The sequence below is a fragment of the Globicephala melas genome, chromosome 8, assembly GCF_963455315.2.
Source record: "Globicephala melas chromosome 8, mGloMel1.2, whole genome shotgun sequence".
NCBI classification, from domain to species: Eukaryota; Metazoa; Chordata; class Mammalia; order Artiodactyla; family Delphinidae; genus Globicephala; species Globicephala melas.
Genome location: NC_083321.1, coordinates 104,341,236 through 104,360,771, shown reverse-complemented (window position 1 = coordinate 104,360,771; position 19,536 = coordinate 104,341,236). Strand labels below are relative to the sequence as shown.

At 47.0% G+C, this 19,536-nt stretch overlaps 1 protein-coding gene and 1 long non-coding RNA gene across 5 annotated transcripts in view; one reads left to right on the top strand and one right to left on the bottom strand.

The window, feature by feature from the left end:
- Positions 1-9,829, bottom strand: part of LOC138842790 (uncharacterized) — a 398,664-nt gene extending 388,835 nt beyond the window's left edge. The window contains exon 1 of the long non-coding RNA XR_011377671.1: positions 9,708-9,829. This is a non-coding gene — a long non-coding RNA (uncharacterized lncRNA). The remainder of the gene's footprint in view (positions 1-9,707) is intronic.
- A 64-nt stretch (positions 9,830-9,893) lies between these two features.
- Positions 9,894-19,536, top strand: part of SNX19 (sorting nexin 19) — a 38,789-nt gene continuing 29,146 nt past the window's right edge. For all 4 annotated transcript variants that reach the window (XM_030841500.2, XM_030841484.2, XM_030841493.2 and 1 more), the window contains exons 1-6: positions 9,894-12,031; positions 13,833-13,971; positions 15,100-15,200; positions 15,306-15,425; positions 17,646-17,776; positions 18,973-19,069. In XM_030841500.2, the coding sequence (XP_030697360.1) occupies positions 10,319-12,031; positions 13,833-13,971; positions 15,100-15,200; positions 15,306-15,425; positions 17,646-17,776; positions 18,973-19,069 (2,301 nt within the window). In that variant the 5' untranslated portion in view covers positions 9,894-10,318. The remainder of the gene's footprint in view (positions 12,032-13,832; positions 13,972-15,099; positions 15,201-15,305; positions 15,426-17,645; positions 17,777-18,972; positions 19,070-19,536) is intronic.

Genomic DNA, 19,536 nt, shown 5'->3' with positions numbered 1-19,536 from the left:
ACCTATTCCTCATTTGGGTCGTTACTCTGGCCCACTTCCAAGTGACATGAAAAGCTGCTAGTTTTGACTAGGGCCCAGAACAAGAGAAGGTTCTGCAACCGGTCCAGGCTGAAATGCATGCTGCTCTGCCACTTGGGCCACATGACCCAGCAGATCAATGGTGCTTGAATGTCAGTGATCAATAGGGATGCTGTTTGGAGCCTTCGGCAGCCCCCATAGGCATTTTTCTAAGAGAAATGAAAGGATATGAAAGGATATCTCCATACTCTCCAAAGACTTGCACACAAAAGTTCACACCAGCTTCATCTGTAATAGTCATAAACTTCAAACAATCCAATGTCCACCGATAGGTTAATGAATAAACACGTTATCATATATCCATACAGTGGAACATACTTCTCAGGTATAAAAAGGAATAAACAATTGATCCACCTCAAAATAACTATGCTGGGTAAGAGAAGCCAGACACACCAAAATCCACTGTGTATGATTTCATATATGTGAAGTTCTGCAAAATTCAAACTATTCTAAAGTGAAAGAAAGCCTGGGGGAGGGGGCAGGGCAATGCTGACAGGGCAGGAGGGAACTTGTGAAGATGACGGATACGTTACCATGACTGTGGTGGTGGTTTCATAGGTGTATACATATGTCAGAGCTTATCAACTTGTGTGCTTTTAGTATGTGCAATTTATTTTATGTCAATTAGACCTCAATAGATCTGTTAACATATTTAAATAGAATGACTGCATGGAAAAAATGCTTTTATGTTTCCCATTCAGAATGATATTGTAAGTCAAGGAAACACCCTCCTATCATGGTTTGCTATGAGGTTTCTCTGTTTTGCTTTTAGTTTAAAGTCATGAATGAATATTGAATATTATTACATGCTTTTTCTGCATCTGCTGAGATAATATGAATTTTCTCTTTTAACTGTTAATGTAGCTAATGACTATGGAATTTAATGGAGTGGGCCAAGACAGTGTACCTTGAACTCATCACATACTTCTCATCCTCTTAGGAGCCCAATGCATCAGAAAGTGTTTTCTATAATAGGGACCTAGTTGTTCTGCCATGGGAGAGACTGTTAGAACACTTAGTATTTTGTACAGCCAGACGTAGAATTTAAGCCTAGGTCTCGTTAACTTGCAGGTCATTGTTATTTCCATTTTTATGTGCCATGAAAACAAATCTTGAAAACTATTAAAATTATCATTGTCGGGCTTCCCTGGTCGCGCAGTGGTTGAGAATCTGCCTGCCAATGCAGGGGACACGGGTTTGAGCCCTGGTCTGGGAAGATGCCACATGCCGCGGAGCAACTAGGCCCGTGAGCCACAACTACTGAGCCTGCGCGTCTGGAGCCTGTGCTCCGCAACAAGAGAGGCCGCGATAGTGAGGGGCCCGCACACCGCGATGAAGAGGGGCCCCCGCTTGCCGCAACTAGAGAAAGCCCTCGCACAGAAACGAAGACCCAACACAGCCAAAAATAAATAAATAAATTTTTTTTAAAAAAATCATCATTGTCTTTTTCAGTATCTTGATCATCAAAATGTGACCATTCAGAGAACCCACAGATAGAAAGGAACTGTTAGGGACTGAATTGTGTCCCCCTAAAATTCCTATGTTGAAGTCCTAACCCCCAGTATACCTTAGAAGTGACTGTATCTAGAAACAGGGCCTGGTGACAGTTAATTTTATGTTAACATGACTGGCTACAGGGCGCTCAAAGTAAACATGATTTCTGGGTGTGTCTGTGAGGTGTTGCTGGAAGAGATTAACATTTGAATCAGTGGACTCAGTAAAGTAAAGCATCCTCCCAAACGTGGTGGGCCTCATCCAATCCCCTGAGGGTCTGAACAGAACAAGAGGCAGAGGAAGGAGGAAGAATTTACCCCTTTTCTCCTGCCTCACTGACCAAACTGGGACATCTCATCTCATCTTCTCTGGCTCCTGGACTGGGATTTATACCACAGCTCCCTGGTTCTCAGGTTTTCAGGCTCAGATTAAATTACACCACCAGCTTTCCTGGGCATCCAGCTCACCAATGGCACATCCTGGGACTTCTCAGCCTCACTGGCAACTCCTCGTAATAAACGTGCAGCTACGTGTACATATAGGTATATGTGTATATGTTCTGTTTCCCTGGAGAACCCTGACTGATACAGGCCTTTAAAGGGTGACTAAGGTTAAATGAGGTTACATGGGTGGACCCTAATCCTACATGACTGGTGTCCTTAAAAGAGAGGGAGACACCGGGGAGGCACCACAAAGGAAAGGCACATGTGAAGACACAGCAAGACCGCCATCTGCAAGCCAAGGAGAGAGGCCTCCATAGAGGCCAGTCAACAGCTTAACCTTGGACTTCCATCCTCCAGAACTGTGAGTCAATAAATTTCTGTTGCTGAAGGTCTGTGGTATATATATTATTATAAGAGTCCCAGCAAACTAGTTTGGGAGCTTACTCAGTACTCCTTATTCCTGAAATGACCAGTTCCTCTCATCTTCATGGGAAATTTAGCCATCCTCCAAGGCCCACTCAAATGTCACCTCTTCCATGAAACATCCCCTAATTCTCTGCATTCCCATGTTCTGACACATTTTTTTTATAGAACTTTACACATTGTGTCAGTGCCTATCACTAGACTGTGAATCCTTTAAGAAAAGCAACCATATAAAATCCAGCTTTAAATTCTCAATATCTGGTTAATGTCTGTTGGATGAATGGATGGATGGATTTATGAATAGAGAGTGAATGAATAAATAATATGCAATTTTTCCCTGCTGCTTTCTGGTGCCTATTTATTTTTCAACACTGCGTCTAAGGCAGGGTGTGAGATGTCACAGCAATGTCCCAGCCCCTGCATAGCTTCTTTCAGATGACTCGTTTTCTAATTTATGCAAAATCTCCTCCTCCTTTTTTGGTATTTCCATACTTTACTCTTCTCATTATATCATCCATCAACCTCCTGGCCGTCCTTCTCATTTACTGAGAACATGTGTACCAAGACCATGGTCCCTCTCCCTAGCTTAGCATTAGTGACTGCCAATCCTGTGTGGATCAGCCTCTAAAAAACAGATTCAGAGTTTCTTCCTCAGCCCTAATACGTTATCCATACCCTACTTCAGGAACTCATTACTTTGCCGCATCCAGACTTCACCATCACAGAAACATTTTCATCTCTAGATACGAAGGTTCTGTAGAAAGTCAAATAATGGATTCCCAAAGATGTCCTCACCTTAATTCTCAGAACCTGTGACTATGTTACCATACATGGCAAAAGAGATTTTGCAGGTGTGATTAAGGTAAGAATCTTGACATGGGAAGACTCTCCTTGGTTGTCTGGAAGGGTTCAATGCAATCACAACGGTCTTTGTAAGAGGAAGACAGGAAGGTCAGAGTGAAAGAGACGTGACAACAGACGCAGAGGATGATGTAACATGAGGCTGTGAGCCAGGGGATGCAGACAGCTGGAAAGGGCAAGAAAGCAGACCCTCCCTTAGAGCCTCCAAAAGGAATGCCACCCTGCCAACTCAGCCTAGACTTACGACCTCTCGCACTGTAGGAGAATAAATGTACTGAGTTTGTAGTAATTTGGTAGAGCACCATCAGCACACAAACCCAGGCTCCAAGAGACAAATCTATAACCACAGACTCCCGTTCTTCTGGCTCGCTCCCTCTCTCCCAGGACCCCTAACCCTGTTCTCACAACTCATTTCCCTCTCCTATTGCATTTCCTTCCCTGGACACCCAGATACCATGAATTTAAATCTGAACAGCTCTCTCCTCAGGATGTCAAGGTCTGAACACCTCATCCTTTCACTTCCTCTACCCAGACACCTCAAATATCACAGCAAACCAGCCTCCTTCCTTCTCCTCTCCTATACTGAGAGTGCTAAACACCTCGGGAGAAAACAGCTCAATAACACATACTGGCACCACTACAAAGTCATGATATTTAACCTCAGCTTGGCCCTTGGTCCCCCTTCCTTTTTCTCCATAACCTTCATTACTTCCTTCTAATTCTTGTAGCAATAATTCCAAACCATCAACTCTTCCCAAGTCACCTGTCCCGTCACTACCCCTCTTTTCCCTGCATTACCATGACTCCTCTTTTTGAGAGAAAATCGAGGTGGGACATGAGCTGCCTCCGTCCTGTCCTCTTGCTACAGCACCCCTGCCTCGTCCCTGCTTGTTTCTCACGGCTGCCTCTGCCTAAAAGCCCCCCCACCATTCCCCTTGCTCTCTGTACCCTCCATTCACCTAAAATAGCTTACCTCTTTTTCTTTTTCCAACTGAAGAGTAAACTTTCTATGAAGACTTTAATGGCATCACCCAATTCCCCAGTTGACCACCCTCCTCTGAGTTCCCAGGTTATTGTACTTCTACTGCAACTAGCATACCCCACGGGATAACATTTAGTTATATTTATCTACTTACATGTCTGTTTTGTTTTGGGGGCAAAATTAAGCTCAGAGACTGAGCTTGTCTTTGCCAATAGTTTATTGAGCACAGGTTCACTGTGGGAATTGTACAAGCAAAGAGCACACAGGGTAATGTCTCTTAATAAGCCCATAAAGAAATAATAGACACCAAACAAATGATCAATTTCACTCTTGTTCCGGGCAAGGGGAGATGAAAGAAATAAAGACCAAATGTAGTTCAAGCTGTACCTTTATACGAGCTGGTACCTGGGAAAGCCACCAAGAGATGACTTCCAGCTGCCAGCTCACAACTAGAGTCCGTTGTTGCTAGCGTACGTTGCTAGGGAACGAGGTGCGGGTGCTGGGGCCAGGCAAGGCTGCTCCAAGGGTTATCACTCCAGGGACCTTCTCAGTGCTGGTGCCACTGCCCAGAGGAGCACCCCTCTGGCAGGAACGCTGTCCCCTCTCTGCCTGAGACCACTGCACAGCTTCCCACCACTGCCGGCCCAGAGCAGCCTGGCCACGGCAGGAGCAGGTGTCTCAGGATCTTCAGAGACCTAGATCAGCAAACGGTGGCTTTTGCCCACGCAGAAACTCTCAGATATTCCTCACAAACTCTCAGTATTTAGAGTCTCAGTGTCCCCTCCCCAGGGTTGCTTCCTCACATGTTCTTATTGATAAGCCCCCAGGGGTTCCCTCAGCAGATGAGCTGCTAAGTGCTTATCAAGGTCAAGTGATGAGATGACGTCACAACATACTTTATTCTTATATCAAAACAACTTTACTTCTAAAAACAACTTTTTTGGGTCTTTTGTCATCAAGAAGTGGATTAAGTCAACTGAAGTCACAAACAAGTGGATTCGAAACCATACCAAAACAATACACATGAAAATGACTATACTACCCAAAGCAATCTACAGATTCAATGCAATCCCTATCAAATTACCAATGGCATTTTTCACAGAACTAGAACCAAAAATTTTCAATTTGTATGGAAACACAAAAGACCTTGAATAGCCCAAGCAATTTGAGAAAGAAAAATGGAGCTGGAGGAATCAAACTCCTTGACTTCAGACTATACTACAAAGCTACAGTAATCAAGACGGCATAGTACTGGTACAAAAACAGAAATATAGATCAATGGAACAGGATAGAAAGCCCAGAGATAAATCCACGCACATATGGTCACCTTATCTTTGACAAAGGAGGCAAGAATATACAATGGAGAAAAGTCAGCCTCTTCAATAAGTGGTGCTGGGAAAACTGGACAGCTACACATAAAAGAATGAAATTAGAACACTCCCTAACACCATACACAAAAATAAACTCAAAATGGATTAGAGACCTAAATGTAAGGCCAGACACTATCAAACTCTTAGAGGAACACATAGGCAGAACACTCTATGACATTATTCACAGCAAGATCCTTTTTGACCCACCTCGTAGAGAAATGGAAATAAAAATAAACAAATGGGACCTAATGAAACTTAAAAGCTTTTGCACAGCAAAGGAAACCATAAACAAGATGAAAAGACAACCCTCAGTATGGGAGAAAATATTTGCAAACAAAGCAACTGACAAAGGATTAATCTCCAAAATATAAAAGCAGCTCATGCAGCTCAATATCAAAAAAACAAACAACCCAATCCAAAAATGGACAGAAGACCTAATAGACATTTCTCCAAAGAAGACATACAGATTGCCAACAAACACATGAAAAGATGCTCAACATCTCTAATCATTAGATCAAATCAAAACCACAATGAGATATCACCTCACACCAGTCAGAATGGCCATCATCAAAAACTCTACAAACAATAAATGCTGGAGAGGGTGTGGAGAAAAGGCAACCCTCCTGCACTGTTGGTGGGAATGTAAATTGATACAGCCACTAGGGAGAACAGTAAGGAGGTTCCTTAAATAACTAAAAATAGAACTACCATATGACCCAGCAATCCCACTACTGGGCATATACCCTGAGAAAACCATAATTCAAAAAGAGACATCTACCACAATGTTCATTGCAGCACTATTTACGATAGCCAGGACATGGAAGCAACCTAAGTGTCCATCATTGGATGAATGGATAAAGCAGATGTGGCACATATATACAATGGAATATTACTCCGTCATAAAAAGGAATGAAATTGAGTTATTTGTAGTGAGGTGGATGGACCTAGAGTTTGTCATACAGAGTGAAGTAAATCAGAAAGAGAAAAACAAATATCATATGCTAACGCATATGTAGGAATCTAGAAAAACAGTACTGATGAACCTAGTGGCAGGGCAGGAATAAAGACGCAGATGTAGAGAATGGACTTAAGGACACCGGTGGGGGGGGGGGTGCTTCCCTGGTGGCGCAGTGGTTGGGAGTCCGCCTGCCAATGCGGGGGACACGGGTTCGTGCCCCAGTCCGGGAGGATCCCATATGCCGCAGAGCAGCTGGGCCCGTGAGCCACAGCCGCTGAGCCTGTGCGTCCAGGGTCTGTGCTCCACGATGGGAGAGGCCACAGCAGTGAGAGGTCTGTGTACCAAAAAAAAAAAAAAAAGGACACCAGCGGGGTGGAAGGGGAGGCTGGGATAAAGTGAGAGAGTGGCATTGACATATATACACTACCAAATGTAAAACAGCTAGTGGGAAGCTGCTGCATAGCACAGGGAGGTCAGCTTGGTGCTTTGTGACAACCTAGAGGGGTGGGATAGGGAGGGTGGGAGGGAGGCTCAAGAGGGAGGGGATATGGGGATATATATATATGTATACATATCACTTTGTTGTACAGCAGAAACTAACACAACATTGTAAAGCAATTATACTCCAATAAAGGTGTAAGAAAAACAAGACACAACAGTGTCTTTCTGGCGGTCCAGTGGTTAGAACTCCGTGCTTCCACCATAGTGGGCATGGTTCGATCCCTGGTCAGGGAACTAAGATACCACATGCCACATGGCCAAAATGTAAAAAAACAAAAACAAACTCACAACAACAGTGTCTCTGTCCTGTAACTAGACTGAGTCCCCTTAGGTGAATTACAGTGTCCTATGTGTCCTGTTATCCCCAGCACTCTGGCAAGATGCCTAGAGTATTTTGAGAAATGATAAGAAGGAAAGAAAGAAGGATCTCAGAGATAGTGAATGATATGGCCAAACAGCCAGCCTCCCCCGCCATGTCCACACACCGTCACCACCACCAGACACCAGTCCTGCTCCCACCTCCCCCCAGTGATTAATCTGTTTGGAGAATGAGGCCCTTCGCCCCAGACCCCCAGGCAGCAGCTCACACCAGTCAAAATGACAAGTGCGCTGGCACGTTCATCTGCAGATGCTGCTTCATCGTATCCACTTCAGAAGCAGGAAGGCATTCTCGGCTACCTCAGTGCTCCAGACCATCTGGTCAGGTGGCACAGCGCCCACTTACAAGGTCAGTTTTTCCTGCCCGGAGCATTCCAGATTCTGCTGCAGAGTAAACTTCCTCTCTGAACCATCTTGGGGAATTCTTCAGACTCATCCTCAGTCCCTCCAACATCCACTTCTTTTTTATATATATATAAGTTTATTTATTTATTTATTGGCTGTGTTGGGTCTTTGTTGCTGCGCGCAGGCTTTCTCTAGTTGCAGCGAGTGGGGTCTACTCGTTGCAGTGCACAGGCTTCTCACTGTGGTGGCTTCTCTTGTTGTGGAGCACGAGCTCTAGGCACACGGGCTTCAGTAGTTGTGGCACACAGGCTCAGTAGTTGTGGCTCGCAGACTCTAGAGCACAGGCTCAGCAGTTGTGGCACATGGGCTTAGTTGCTCCATGGCATGTGGGATCTTCCCGGCGCAGGGCCCGAACCCATGTCCCCTGCACAGGCAGGCGGATTCTTAACCACTGCACCAACAGGGAAGTCCTCATCATCCAGTTCTTATTTTAGTTCTTGGCTCGGTGGCAGGGACATTTCTCTGTGATCTTCTAACTGCCCCTGAGGACAATGGAATGGTCTGGGAGGACAAAGACAGCAGCACTCACTTCTGAGGCTCCTTTTCTGTGAGAAGCAGAGCACCAGTGAAGTGGCCAGCGTTCTGGGAGCTCAGGAATGTGCCCAGTTCGCTTTGTGGGCACTTTGATGCTAAATCCAACTTTTGCTTTAGAAGTGATAGTCATGAACTATGCCCCACATCTAAACAATGGTTCCCTTTGCATTCAAAAGAGATCTTTACCCCAATAGCTGAAACGGAGATGAGAGGAGAAGCCACGATGTGCTTCCTGTTGGCACAATTTTGGGTTGGAGTTTGCCTGAAGATTCCTCTAAATATGTGGGGACTAAGGCCATCATGATGAAAAGCTGCTAACAGCACAGAGAGTGCTGAAGACAACCATGAACAGCCCTGTACAAATGATACACGTCCCGTGCCAAAATAAAAAGGAAAGCCACATGCACACAGAGCTCCTGGGGGCCAAAATGCAGAAGGAAGCCGGCTTCACATGAAACTGGCACCAACACTCTTACACCTGGTCAGTGCTACTGTCGAATACTTAATTTTCCTACAGGTAATTCCGTCTGTGTGGGCAACTGAAGGCAAAAAACCCAAAACCAATCAAACAGAGCACATTCCCAAGCAAATCTATCAGAAGACTGTCTGAACATACATCTCTATCTCTGCTTTCTTTTCCTATATATTTGGGGAGGAAAAGGGAAGAAGAGATGGAGGGGAATAGAAAGGCAGCAGAAAGGCTCCCTTCTCTTTGAGGTCTCCCTTAACCACTACAACCCACGGTGACCTTTCCTTCCCCTCATACGTATAATAATTTGCATTTGACCATATCCCATACTGACGTGCATTATTAAATATGCACTCATGACCCAAGAACTCGTCTCCGCAATTATCTGCAAGGTCCTTGAGGACAAGGACCGCTTCTACTCCTCCACACTACCTATCACAGGGATTGAACCTAGCAGATGCTCAAAAGATTTAATTGCTCGGGCAATGCCACCAGCAAATAACCCCAAATCACAAAAAAAAGATTTTATTATACGGTATTATGAAATTTTAGGAATAAATCTATCTCTGTGTTAATGTTTTATGCCTTGTATTCAGCAATTCCTGAGCACAAGTTCGCTGAGCTGAGCTGGGTGTTGGGAGACGGGCGCTGGGGAGTAGCGGGTGAATGTTAAAATGTATCACCAGGCCAACTAAAATATGCCCAAATGAGATTAAAGTAATTGGACTACTGAGTTTGCTTAAACGGTACCCGGTGTTTGCAAACTTCATTTAATCCCTAGAGCGGGAAGTGAGTCTCGGAGGGTCCTTACCTGCAAGCCTGCTCGCAGGTCCCCATCTCTGGGAAGTGGGCGCACGCTTGGCTAGCTCGCGCTGTGCGGTCACGGAGGCTCCTCACCACCAGGGGGAGCCGGGCCGTGCCGGGCCGCGCCGGGCCGCACCGGGCCGCGGGGCGCGCGGCGCTCTCCCGACATGCCTCGCTCCCGCCGACCCGGAAGTGGTCGCCGGTGCCGGGCCGGACGGCCGCTTAGACAAGAGCCGGGCTGCGGAGCGCCGGTGCCCGGCGGTTCCAGCCCGGCGAGGAACCCTGTGAGGCCGCGGAGGAGACGCCGCTAAGTTCACTGCAGGTGGGACTCAGCGGGCGCGGCGCAGCGCGAGCCGTTCCCGGGCGCCCCGGTCCTCGGCGTCCGTGAATGTTCTGTGGGCCCATGGCCCTGCCCACCCTCTGAGGCCGCGGGCCGCCGCCCTGGCACCATGAAGGCCGAAGGGTTTTCCTCGAGGGCCGCGCCCCGGCCGGAGGGGGCTGCGGAGAGGCCGAGCCGCCGAGCCACCCCTGTCGCCGGGCCCTGCCTGTAGGACGTCGGGGCCCGCCGCCCGGCTCTCGTGTCCGCGCCGCAGTAGGCGCCCCATCGCCGGCTCTGACATGGAGGAGGGGGCAGCTGGTCCGGGGAGCCCCCTCCCGCCTGCCATGAAGGCAGAGACCGCGACCGCGGCGCAGGAGCCCCCGGCCGGGCCCAGCGTCAGTCACCTGCTGAGTAGCCGGAAGCTGGTGGCCTTGGGGGCCGTGCTCGGCTGGCTTCTGGTCATCCACCTCCTGGTCAACGTGTGGCTCCTGTGCCTTCTGTCTGCGCTGCTGTTGGTGCTGGGAGGATGGCTGGGCGCCGACGCCATCGTGGGGCCTTCGGGTCGGCTGCACCTGGAGCGCTTCATCCCCATGGCTGTCTGCCCCCCAAACCCCGAGGCCGAGAGGCAGCTGGAGCAGGAGATCGACCGCACCATCCGGATGGTCATGCGTGACTTCGTGTCGTCCTGGTATCGCACAGTGAGCCAGGAGCCTGCCTTCGAGGAGGAAATGGAGGCAGCCATGCGAGGGTTGGTCCAGGAGCTCCGGAGGAGGATGGCCAGGGTGGACAGCCATGCTCTTGCCCAGAGGGTTCTCACTCTCTGTGGTTGTCACTTGCAGAGCTATCTTCAGGCAAAGGAGGCCACGACGGGGAAGCAGAGTGGCACAGCTGAGCCCTCCCAGCTCTGGGAGGCTTACTGCCAGGCCACCGCCCCACATCCTGCAGTACAGAGTCCCAGGGCTGAGGTCGCCTACACACGTGGCATTGTGAACGTGTTGCTTCAAGGCCTAGTGCCAAAGCCCCACTTGGAGACCCGGACCGGCCGCCATGTAGTGGTGGAACTCATTACTTGCAATGTCATGTTACCACTGATCAGCAAGCTCTCAGATCCGGACTGGATACACCTTGTGCTAGTGGGCATCTTTTCCAAGGCCAGAACTGGCCCAGCAGGAGTGGGTAAACCACTCTGCCCAGCCAGTGCCCTGGAACAGCCCTCAGTGCCCACATCTCTGCCACTGATTGTGGAGGTCCAGAGTCTAGCAGATGCGAGAGCCCCTTCTCCAGCCTCAGTGCTCCTAAACTATAGTGAGCCTTCACACCCCTCCCCAGAAGTCGAAGAAGGCCATGAAGCACTGGAGGGAGATTTGGGGGGAGTGCTAGAAGAGAGAGAAGTAGGAAACAACTCTTCTCACTTCCTGCAGCCTCTGTTCTTGTCCGAAGACGCAGAGCTGGAGTCTCCGTTGTCTGAACTGGGCAAAGAAACCATCATGCTCGTGAACCCAGGCACCTTCCTCTCTGCCAGGATTCAGGACTCCCTGTGTGCCCTAGGGGGTTCCCAGGCTCTGGAGTCTAAGGATGAAGAGGGATCTGAAGGAATTGAAGGGGCAGAAGCTGAGGAGGGTCCAGGAACAGAAACAGAGACCAGCCTGCTTGTCTCCATGCTGAATTCCTGCCCAGAGATCCAGATTGACACAGCAGACAAGGACGTAGAGCAGGGAGATGTCACCTCTGTTACAACTTTGCTGGCCAGTCCAGAAAGGATGTGTCCCCCACGACCCTCGTGCTTAGAGAAAGATCTCACCAATGGTGTGAGCTCCCTAGATCCTAGTCTCCCACAGGTACTGCTCTCCTCCTCTCCACCTGGTCCCCTCAGCTCAGCCACCTTCAGCTTTGAGCCCCTGAGCAGTCCAGATGGCCCCGTTATCATCCAGAACCTTCGTATTACCGGCACCATTACTGCTCGAGAGCACAGCGGCACCGGATTCCACCCATACACGCTCTACACGGTGAAGGTAACAGGGTTAGAACTGTGGTTGTCCACTCTGGTCTGGGAATGAGTCGGAAAGCAGAGTCAGTGAAGCTAGTGTTTTGAGAGGGAGAGGCTACTCTTACTTAGTTTGCTATGGTTAATTCAGCCAGCATCTGTATGTGAATGGTCTGAAGCTCATTTGTGAAGCAGAGTAGGCCTCTGTCTGATACCGTCACAAACAATCCTAGAATCTTGTATACTGAGAGTCATATTTTTCAGTGGTTCCCAATGGATACAGTCTTGTCCAGAGATTCTTTCCAAACTTCTTCCGTGCTAATTTCTTTCTTTTTTTAAGTACGGGTATCTTTCATACTTTTTGTTTTAGGAAGGAAGGTTATTTACCTACATATACATCGAAAGGTAGCAAGTTCTTCATTCCTAGAGATGTTTAAGAGCAGTAGTAGGAACTGCTTGGCAGAAATGATATGAAGGGGGTTCATGGATCAGGTGGCTGGTTCGATTAAAGCAGCAGTTCCCTAAAGCTGGTCTGGGGATAAGCTGCCTCCAAGTCAACTGGAGAGTTGTATTTTTAAAAAATACGAATCTTGGGGCCCATTCTTGGGAAATTCTCATTCAGAATCCGTCAGCGCCTATCAGAATCCGTATTCTGACAGCAGAGTTTGTAGCCCAAGTGATTTTGAGGTGCAGCCAAGCTTGGGACCGTGTCAGTATCAAATAGTGTCCCTCAAGGAGCAGACTGTTCCACAGAGAGCATCATAACTCCCAGGTGCTCCAAGTCTGAGCGCTCTAACCTGAATTCCACCTGCATGTCTTACCTAGACCCTTCCTTCTCAGTACTGGTCTCAGGGACTACTTTGCTCATTTCAGCTCATAAGGAATACCTCTCTCTGCCTCTAGAAAAATTTTAAACACCAGCCTCAAGTCCCACCAACACGGAGATCGCTTCTTCCATCACTTGCCACAGTATAATACCTTAACCAAACAATAACAGTAACCTACTCTTAATGAGAACAAGCACATATATTGTTCTTGCACAGAATTTATTATATCTTAACTACTCTGTCAAAAAGTCTCCCCCTGTAGGTATGAAGTTGCAGCTTTCATGCTGTTCAGGGTGCTCGCTCTGGGGGAACTTTCAGCACCGATGTCATTTCCCACATACCAGCTCTCCAAGCCTATGAAGGCAGCAGACTCTGACCCCTTAAAACATCTCTAGTCTCCACATGACTTCTCATCATACAGATGACCTGTGCTCGGGAAGAAAAATTCAGCGTCACTCCCAAGAATGATAATTAATTTGCCCAAAGCAAAACAAAAACACATGTTCCTTTAATGCATTCCAGGCAAACAAATGATTTTTGTTCATCAGCTGTTTTGGATTATTTTTTCTTCCCCCAACTAATACAGATAATCACTGCTTGCGTGTAATGACAAGATGGTTATCCCCTTATAACATCCAACCCCATAATTAGGGATGAAAGAGGCAGTGTCATTTTTATCAGTGTTGTACCTTCTTTTTTATCCTGTGTCTTTGGGATTTGAAAAGAGTTATAAGTAAAGAGAGTGTTTGCAGGGAGAGCTTTGAGATGGAAGAAGGAGTGGAGGGCAGTAAAACTCATTTTTCACTTCCTAGGCCACGTCTGTTGGGAAATGCATGTCGTTCCGTAATTCACTCCGTTTGAGTTACTCATTACAACTTAGAGCAACAGCAGATCTAATACGTTCAGGAACAGAATAGGAGCATCTTGCTCCCTTTACCCCTACTCTACTCTTATTGTGTGGCCAGTAAGCTGATGCAGTAAACAAATTTGTTCACCCGGCAGTATGAGACCGCCTTTGACTGCAAGAGCAGCAGTGGCCTGCAGCAGCTGGCCTACCACACCGTGAACCGCCGTTACCGAGAGTTCCTGAATCTGCAGACCCGTCTGGAGGAGAAATCCGATCTACGAAAGTTCATCAAAAGTCAGGAGTTACCCCAGCCCCAGAATGCCTGCTTGCTGTTCACATCCAGCCACCCTGATCTGAGAGGCTGGAGGCCTGTTGGTTTGTGGGGAGGGTGGAGGGGGAGAGTGCAGCCTCAGGGATCCTGTGCTCCCCCAGTTTGCTTTTGGGTATTTTGGGTTTTAGTGCTGGACGGTGCTAATGACATTCTTTCCGAGGTGCTTCTTTGCCACCGAATGCTTTGTTCTGGGGCCCCATCTAGTTTAAGCTTAGGAAGGAAACTTCCACAGTCCACCTGTGCCTGTGAGGTAGTGTGAGGTGTTAAATTAACTTTTCCAAATTCATAGGTCGATTGCACTTAGATATTAAAATATCATCTAGAAATCCTTGCCAGCTTTCCTTTAACAACAGGCTTTTTGGTGTGCTGTTTGGTACTTGTGAGGCACAGGAACAATAAGAAAACATAAAATTTTACTCGAAAAATAAGCTAGTAAGCAGCTACTTTGTTTTTTAAAAAAATGCCAGCGATCACTCAAACATTTTAATAAGTTTTGGCATAAATTGTGTATTTCAGTTGCATATTTTCTTTCTTAATAACAATAATTGATACCGAGAATATATGCCCAGTTCTCTACTAAGCACTTTATACTTATTAGCTCTTTTAGTTCTCATAACAGTCTTATAAGATAGATACTATCATTATCCCCATTTTACAGAAAAGAAACAAAGAAAGATTAAGCAAGTTGCCTAAGGTCATTATTATAGTAGGGCTTGGAGCCAAAATTTAAACTTCCGGGCCCTTATTCATAACCACTATAGTGTTTGGCCTCTTATACCTTAATATTGTCATTAATAAGGAAAGTAGGTTGTCTGTATTATATCCCTGGGGTATATTTGGAACTCCTGAAGTAAAAAAAATCCGAAGGAGGGGAGGACCCGGGGAGGGACTCTGAAGGGATGAGCCCCAGGCCTTGGGACCCAGCCCCCTCGCCAGCCTCGGGCCGCCTCTCAGCTCCAGCTGGCAGGTGAGGGAACACAAATCCCCGGGAAATGCATTCAACAATTCTATTTCCTTTACACACAGGACGCTTTTTATATGGAATGGCTCATAATGAATGTTAATGAATTAACTTCGGGTTTTTTTTTAAGATGTGAAGGGTCCTAAGAAGCTCTTTCCAGATCTTCCATTTGGAAACATGGATAGTGACAGAGTGGAAGCCCGCAAGAGCCTCTTGGAATCATTCCTGAAGGTCAGCACCCTCTGCTCTCGTTCCAGCCACCAGGCAGACACCCAAGCCAAGGTGGAGAGAGCTGGGGACCAGAATTTCTCTTTGAAGTCCTTGTGTCTCTTGCAGCAACTCTGTGCCATTCCTGAGATCGCTAACAGTGAGGAGATGCAGGAGTTCCTTGCTCTGAACACAGATGCTCGTATTGCCTTTGTCAAGAAACCATTCATGGTCTCCAGAATAGACAAGGTACGAGCGGGGCCGCTGTGCTCAACCTTAGTTTCTCATCAGTGTGGAGGCGGGGGTGGGAGACGCAGCACCCAGCAGTAAGTGGAACACGCACTGGGATTTTCAAGACCTGTTGCCAGTATTGGTTAGGTCGTCTACTTGCCGGACAACAGTGAACAGCTAATGAGGATACGATACCCCGCCACAGTCGGTGTACACACGTCTCCCAGGGATGTCATGGCGTTGCGATTCCAGGGGAGGCATGTAAGGGTGCTTCTGCATCTCCACAGATAGGTGGGGCAGCAAGGTCTCTCCCGGAGACGAAGGTCATTCCCAGGGTCGGTCACTCAGGAAAGAGCCCTAAGACAGGACACCGAGCTGGACTTAGGTTTGTGTAGTGATTCTCTGCTGGAGAACAGAGTGTGAGAGAACTGTACCTTCTTCGAGATGGTAACTCAGAACCTTTGGAGACGGTAGGAGAAGGACATTTGAGCACCACACTGGAGCCTGTGAGCAGAGGTTGCCAATTGATTTTAGCACCTCCAGGGCAGAAGGCTGAGGTTTCTGCTTATCAAAAAATGCATATGTTTTAAGAGGTTAGAAAACACTGACTTTTGTGGCAGAAGAGGCCACTCCCTCTTCTCATCTAGACTTCAGGGGATAAAGTGATACAGTGGAACTTCATGTGGTGGGAGTTAGGAGACATTCACTGCTGTGAGGAAAAATCTGCAAATCAGAAAGGGATAGACGAGGTAAAATCCCCAGAGTTCCCTGCAGGTGTGTTCCTCCATGCTGACGTGTTCCTTCATTGATTTTTTCAACATCTGCCCCCCGCATGCCTACTTAAAGCCACGTACTGTATGCGTTACTGATGATACAGGAGTGAACAAGACAGATATGCACCCTCACCGCAGACTACCGTCCTGTGAGCTGAGAGAGCGAGTTGTATTTTCTCAGCTACGTTATCCGCATTCATGCAGTTCTCTGTGTTCTTGCCCTGGGTTGCTGTTCCCCGGTCTTTACTGTGGTCCTGCTTGACCATTTCAGCCTTGCCTCGGCTGTGCTGGCTGTGCTCGTGGAGGACTAGCACAGAAGAGAGTCAAGCAGGTGCTGCGCTGCTCTGAGCCAGCAGTGTTCATTAATGAGCCAGAGGCACCAAAGGAAAAGTAAACGTCTCCTTCCATTTGGATATTTTAGGGTTTCATTTGTTTGTTCTTTTTTCTTTTTAGCAAATGTCTGTATGTCATTTTCCCATTCTGAGAAATAGAAATAATTTTTAATCTTCAGTGAGGATTGTTTCATTTCGTCCTTATGAGTAGAGAAGTTTATATCAATTCCAGATTCTTTAACTTTAACCTGAGTGGTTTTTGTTATTCTTTCTCTAGTTAAAGAAGAGAAATTGTTCGAATTAACTGAAAAATCAGATTTTTTACTCTGTGTGAATTGCTCTGAGCATTTTTATATCACATATGTTTCTAGAGGGTATTTCTTAATCTTTATCACTCTTTCTTTCCTCCATATATTCCTGTCTGTATTCCTTCCACTTAGTCACATCTTGGTGAAAGTATTATCAGTTTGGAAATGAAAAATCATTCTTCTGTATGAGGACTTCCCTGGTGGGTCAGTGGTTGAGAATCCACCTGCCATTGCAGGGGACACAGGTTCCAGCCCTGGTCTGGGAAGATCCCACATGCCGGGGAGCAACTAATCCCGTGTGCCACAACTACTGAGCCTCCGCTCTAGAGCCCGCGAGCCACAACTCCTGAACCCTCGTGCTGCAACTGCTGAAGCCTGCATGCCTAGAGCCCGTGCTCTGCGACAAGAGAAGCCACCACAATGAGAAGCCCGCGCACCACAACGAAGAGTAGCCCCTGCTTGCCGCAACTAGAGAAAGCCCACACGCAGCAACAAAGACCCAACGTGGCCAAAAAAAAAAAAAATTCTTCTGTATGAAAAGAAAAAAATTGAAAATGAAAAGTATTTCACCAGCCTGTAGAACTTCCAGATTATTATTTATCCCATTGTTTTGGCTTCTTTTCCCATGACATTGTTTGTCTTAACTCTGTGAGGAAGAAGATTTTTATGGCCAGAGAGAAAAGGGGAGAGAGTTTCCACTAAGTCATTAGCTAGTGTCTGTGTGGATAGATAAGGCTCTGCTAGATAGGCCAGCCGTCTACTTGTCTTGGGTGCAGAAAGCACCTTTGTGGTTTCTGTCTGACCCTGCATCTCTGACCCCTGCAGGTGGTGGTGAGCGCTATCGTGGACACCTTGAAGACAGCATTTCCTCGCTCTGAGCCCCAGAGCCCCACAGAGGAGCTGAGTGAGGCCGAGACAGAAAGCAAGCCCCAGCCAGAAGGCAAGAAGGCTACCAAGTGAGAAACCATTCCCAGTTCTCAGGTTAATCCCCAGTTTTCAGCCAAAGCCCATTCCCACACTTAGGCCCTAGAAGAGAGGAGATGGGTCATACCTACCAATTTTTATACAAAGCCAGACCACAGACTGAGCCTGAGATCCTGCACAGGCACACTTGCTGAATGTTTGTCTTGCCATGAGAACCCAGGGCCCCAACTGACCAGAGAATTTTGATTAGAAGGAAAATTCTGGAATATGGATATTCTCCTTTTTTATTCCCCTGGAAAATTGAGATGTTTCTTTCCCTTTAAGAATTAAGGCTTATGACTGATCTCTGTTTGTCATCGTTTCTGGAAATCTTGGCTCAGAAGTTGAGTGTACTAGCAGTAGACAGAAATGGGCTAGAATGGACACCTACAGGGCCAATTTTAGTCACTGGCTATTGCTGCTACTCTGTCCTGCACTAGGGCCCCAGGTGCTCTCTGGCAGCACTCAGAGCCAGCATGTAGAAAGGAAGGGCACCACACTTTCCTTCCTGGACACTTCGTATCTGTATCTGGGCCATTACGAAGGGAGAGAGAGAATGGGGGATGGGGGGTTGTAGAATGTGTGTGTGTCTGTCTGTCTGTCATGTGTCATGTTTCATGGGCCGGCAATAACACTCACAATTCTTAGCCTTTTTTTTTTACTGGGCCCATTTTTGAAGGGTAACCATGGTGCCTGTGCTTATAAGAACGCTGTTCCTTGAAACATTGAGGTTAGCACTTGTGGTTCTTTCCCTGGTTTTATTTGGAACACAAGGGGAATAGTGGATGTGCAAAAAGGTGTGAACAACAAGGACAACCTTGGTCCGTGCCACTTGTCTGTTTAATCTTCAACACATTTTTAATGAGTGCATAGTATGTGCTAGCCACTCTTCTAGCCTATGGGAATACAACCGTGACTGACTGGTCCTTATTTTACATTAGCAAAAGTCCTTTCACAAATGCAGGGTAAGCATAGCTTAGTGCAAGTGTTGCACTGTATATTAAGAATTGCAAGAATATATATTGTTTGGGGGTTTTCAGGGCTAGGTCTCTCTGACCCTGAACCATAGTAAGCTCCTAAGAATAAGTATGGGTGTTCTTGTCTTGAGGTATTAATACCTGTCAGCCCTTTTGTATGGGGATCAAGACCATGAATTACATACTGTTTCTGCTCTTCGTTTCTGTACCAGGTCCAGACTGAGGTTCTCATCCAGTAAAATTGCTCCAGCACTGAATATAACTGAGACACAAGAGAAGATTCTCTATTGTCTCCGGGAAGGCAGTGTGGTAAGAAGTCCCTGGAGAATTCTTGGACTTAATAGCTGGGATGTTGCATCTGCAGTTATAGGTAGCTGAGACAGTCTCCAAAATCAGAAAGGACTTAGGTGCCTTCCTAAAGGACTTAACCAACATCTGGGTCTCTGATTTTTATTCTAGGAGTATTTTCTCAGAGTGGTTTGGAATTCCGACTAGCTCTGGGTTGGCAGGTTGGCTTCTCAAGAGTTGTGGGCTTGGACTAATGGATGAGAGAATGAGAAAGCCAGTTCCTGGAAGAAAACCCAAAGTTTTTGTGGCAAGTGAGACTACAGAGGCATGGTTTTCCTTGCAATTTAGGTTAAAAAAAAAACTTAGGTGGTCACAGAGTCAGTGGGTCCTCTACTTATGACACTTGCAGGGAAGGAACAGAGGAACCACAAGTGCTGCAGTTGGCCTGATGCTTTCTGCATTCTTCATGTGACATGCCACTGGCTCTT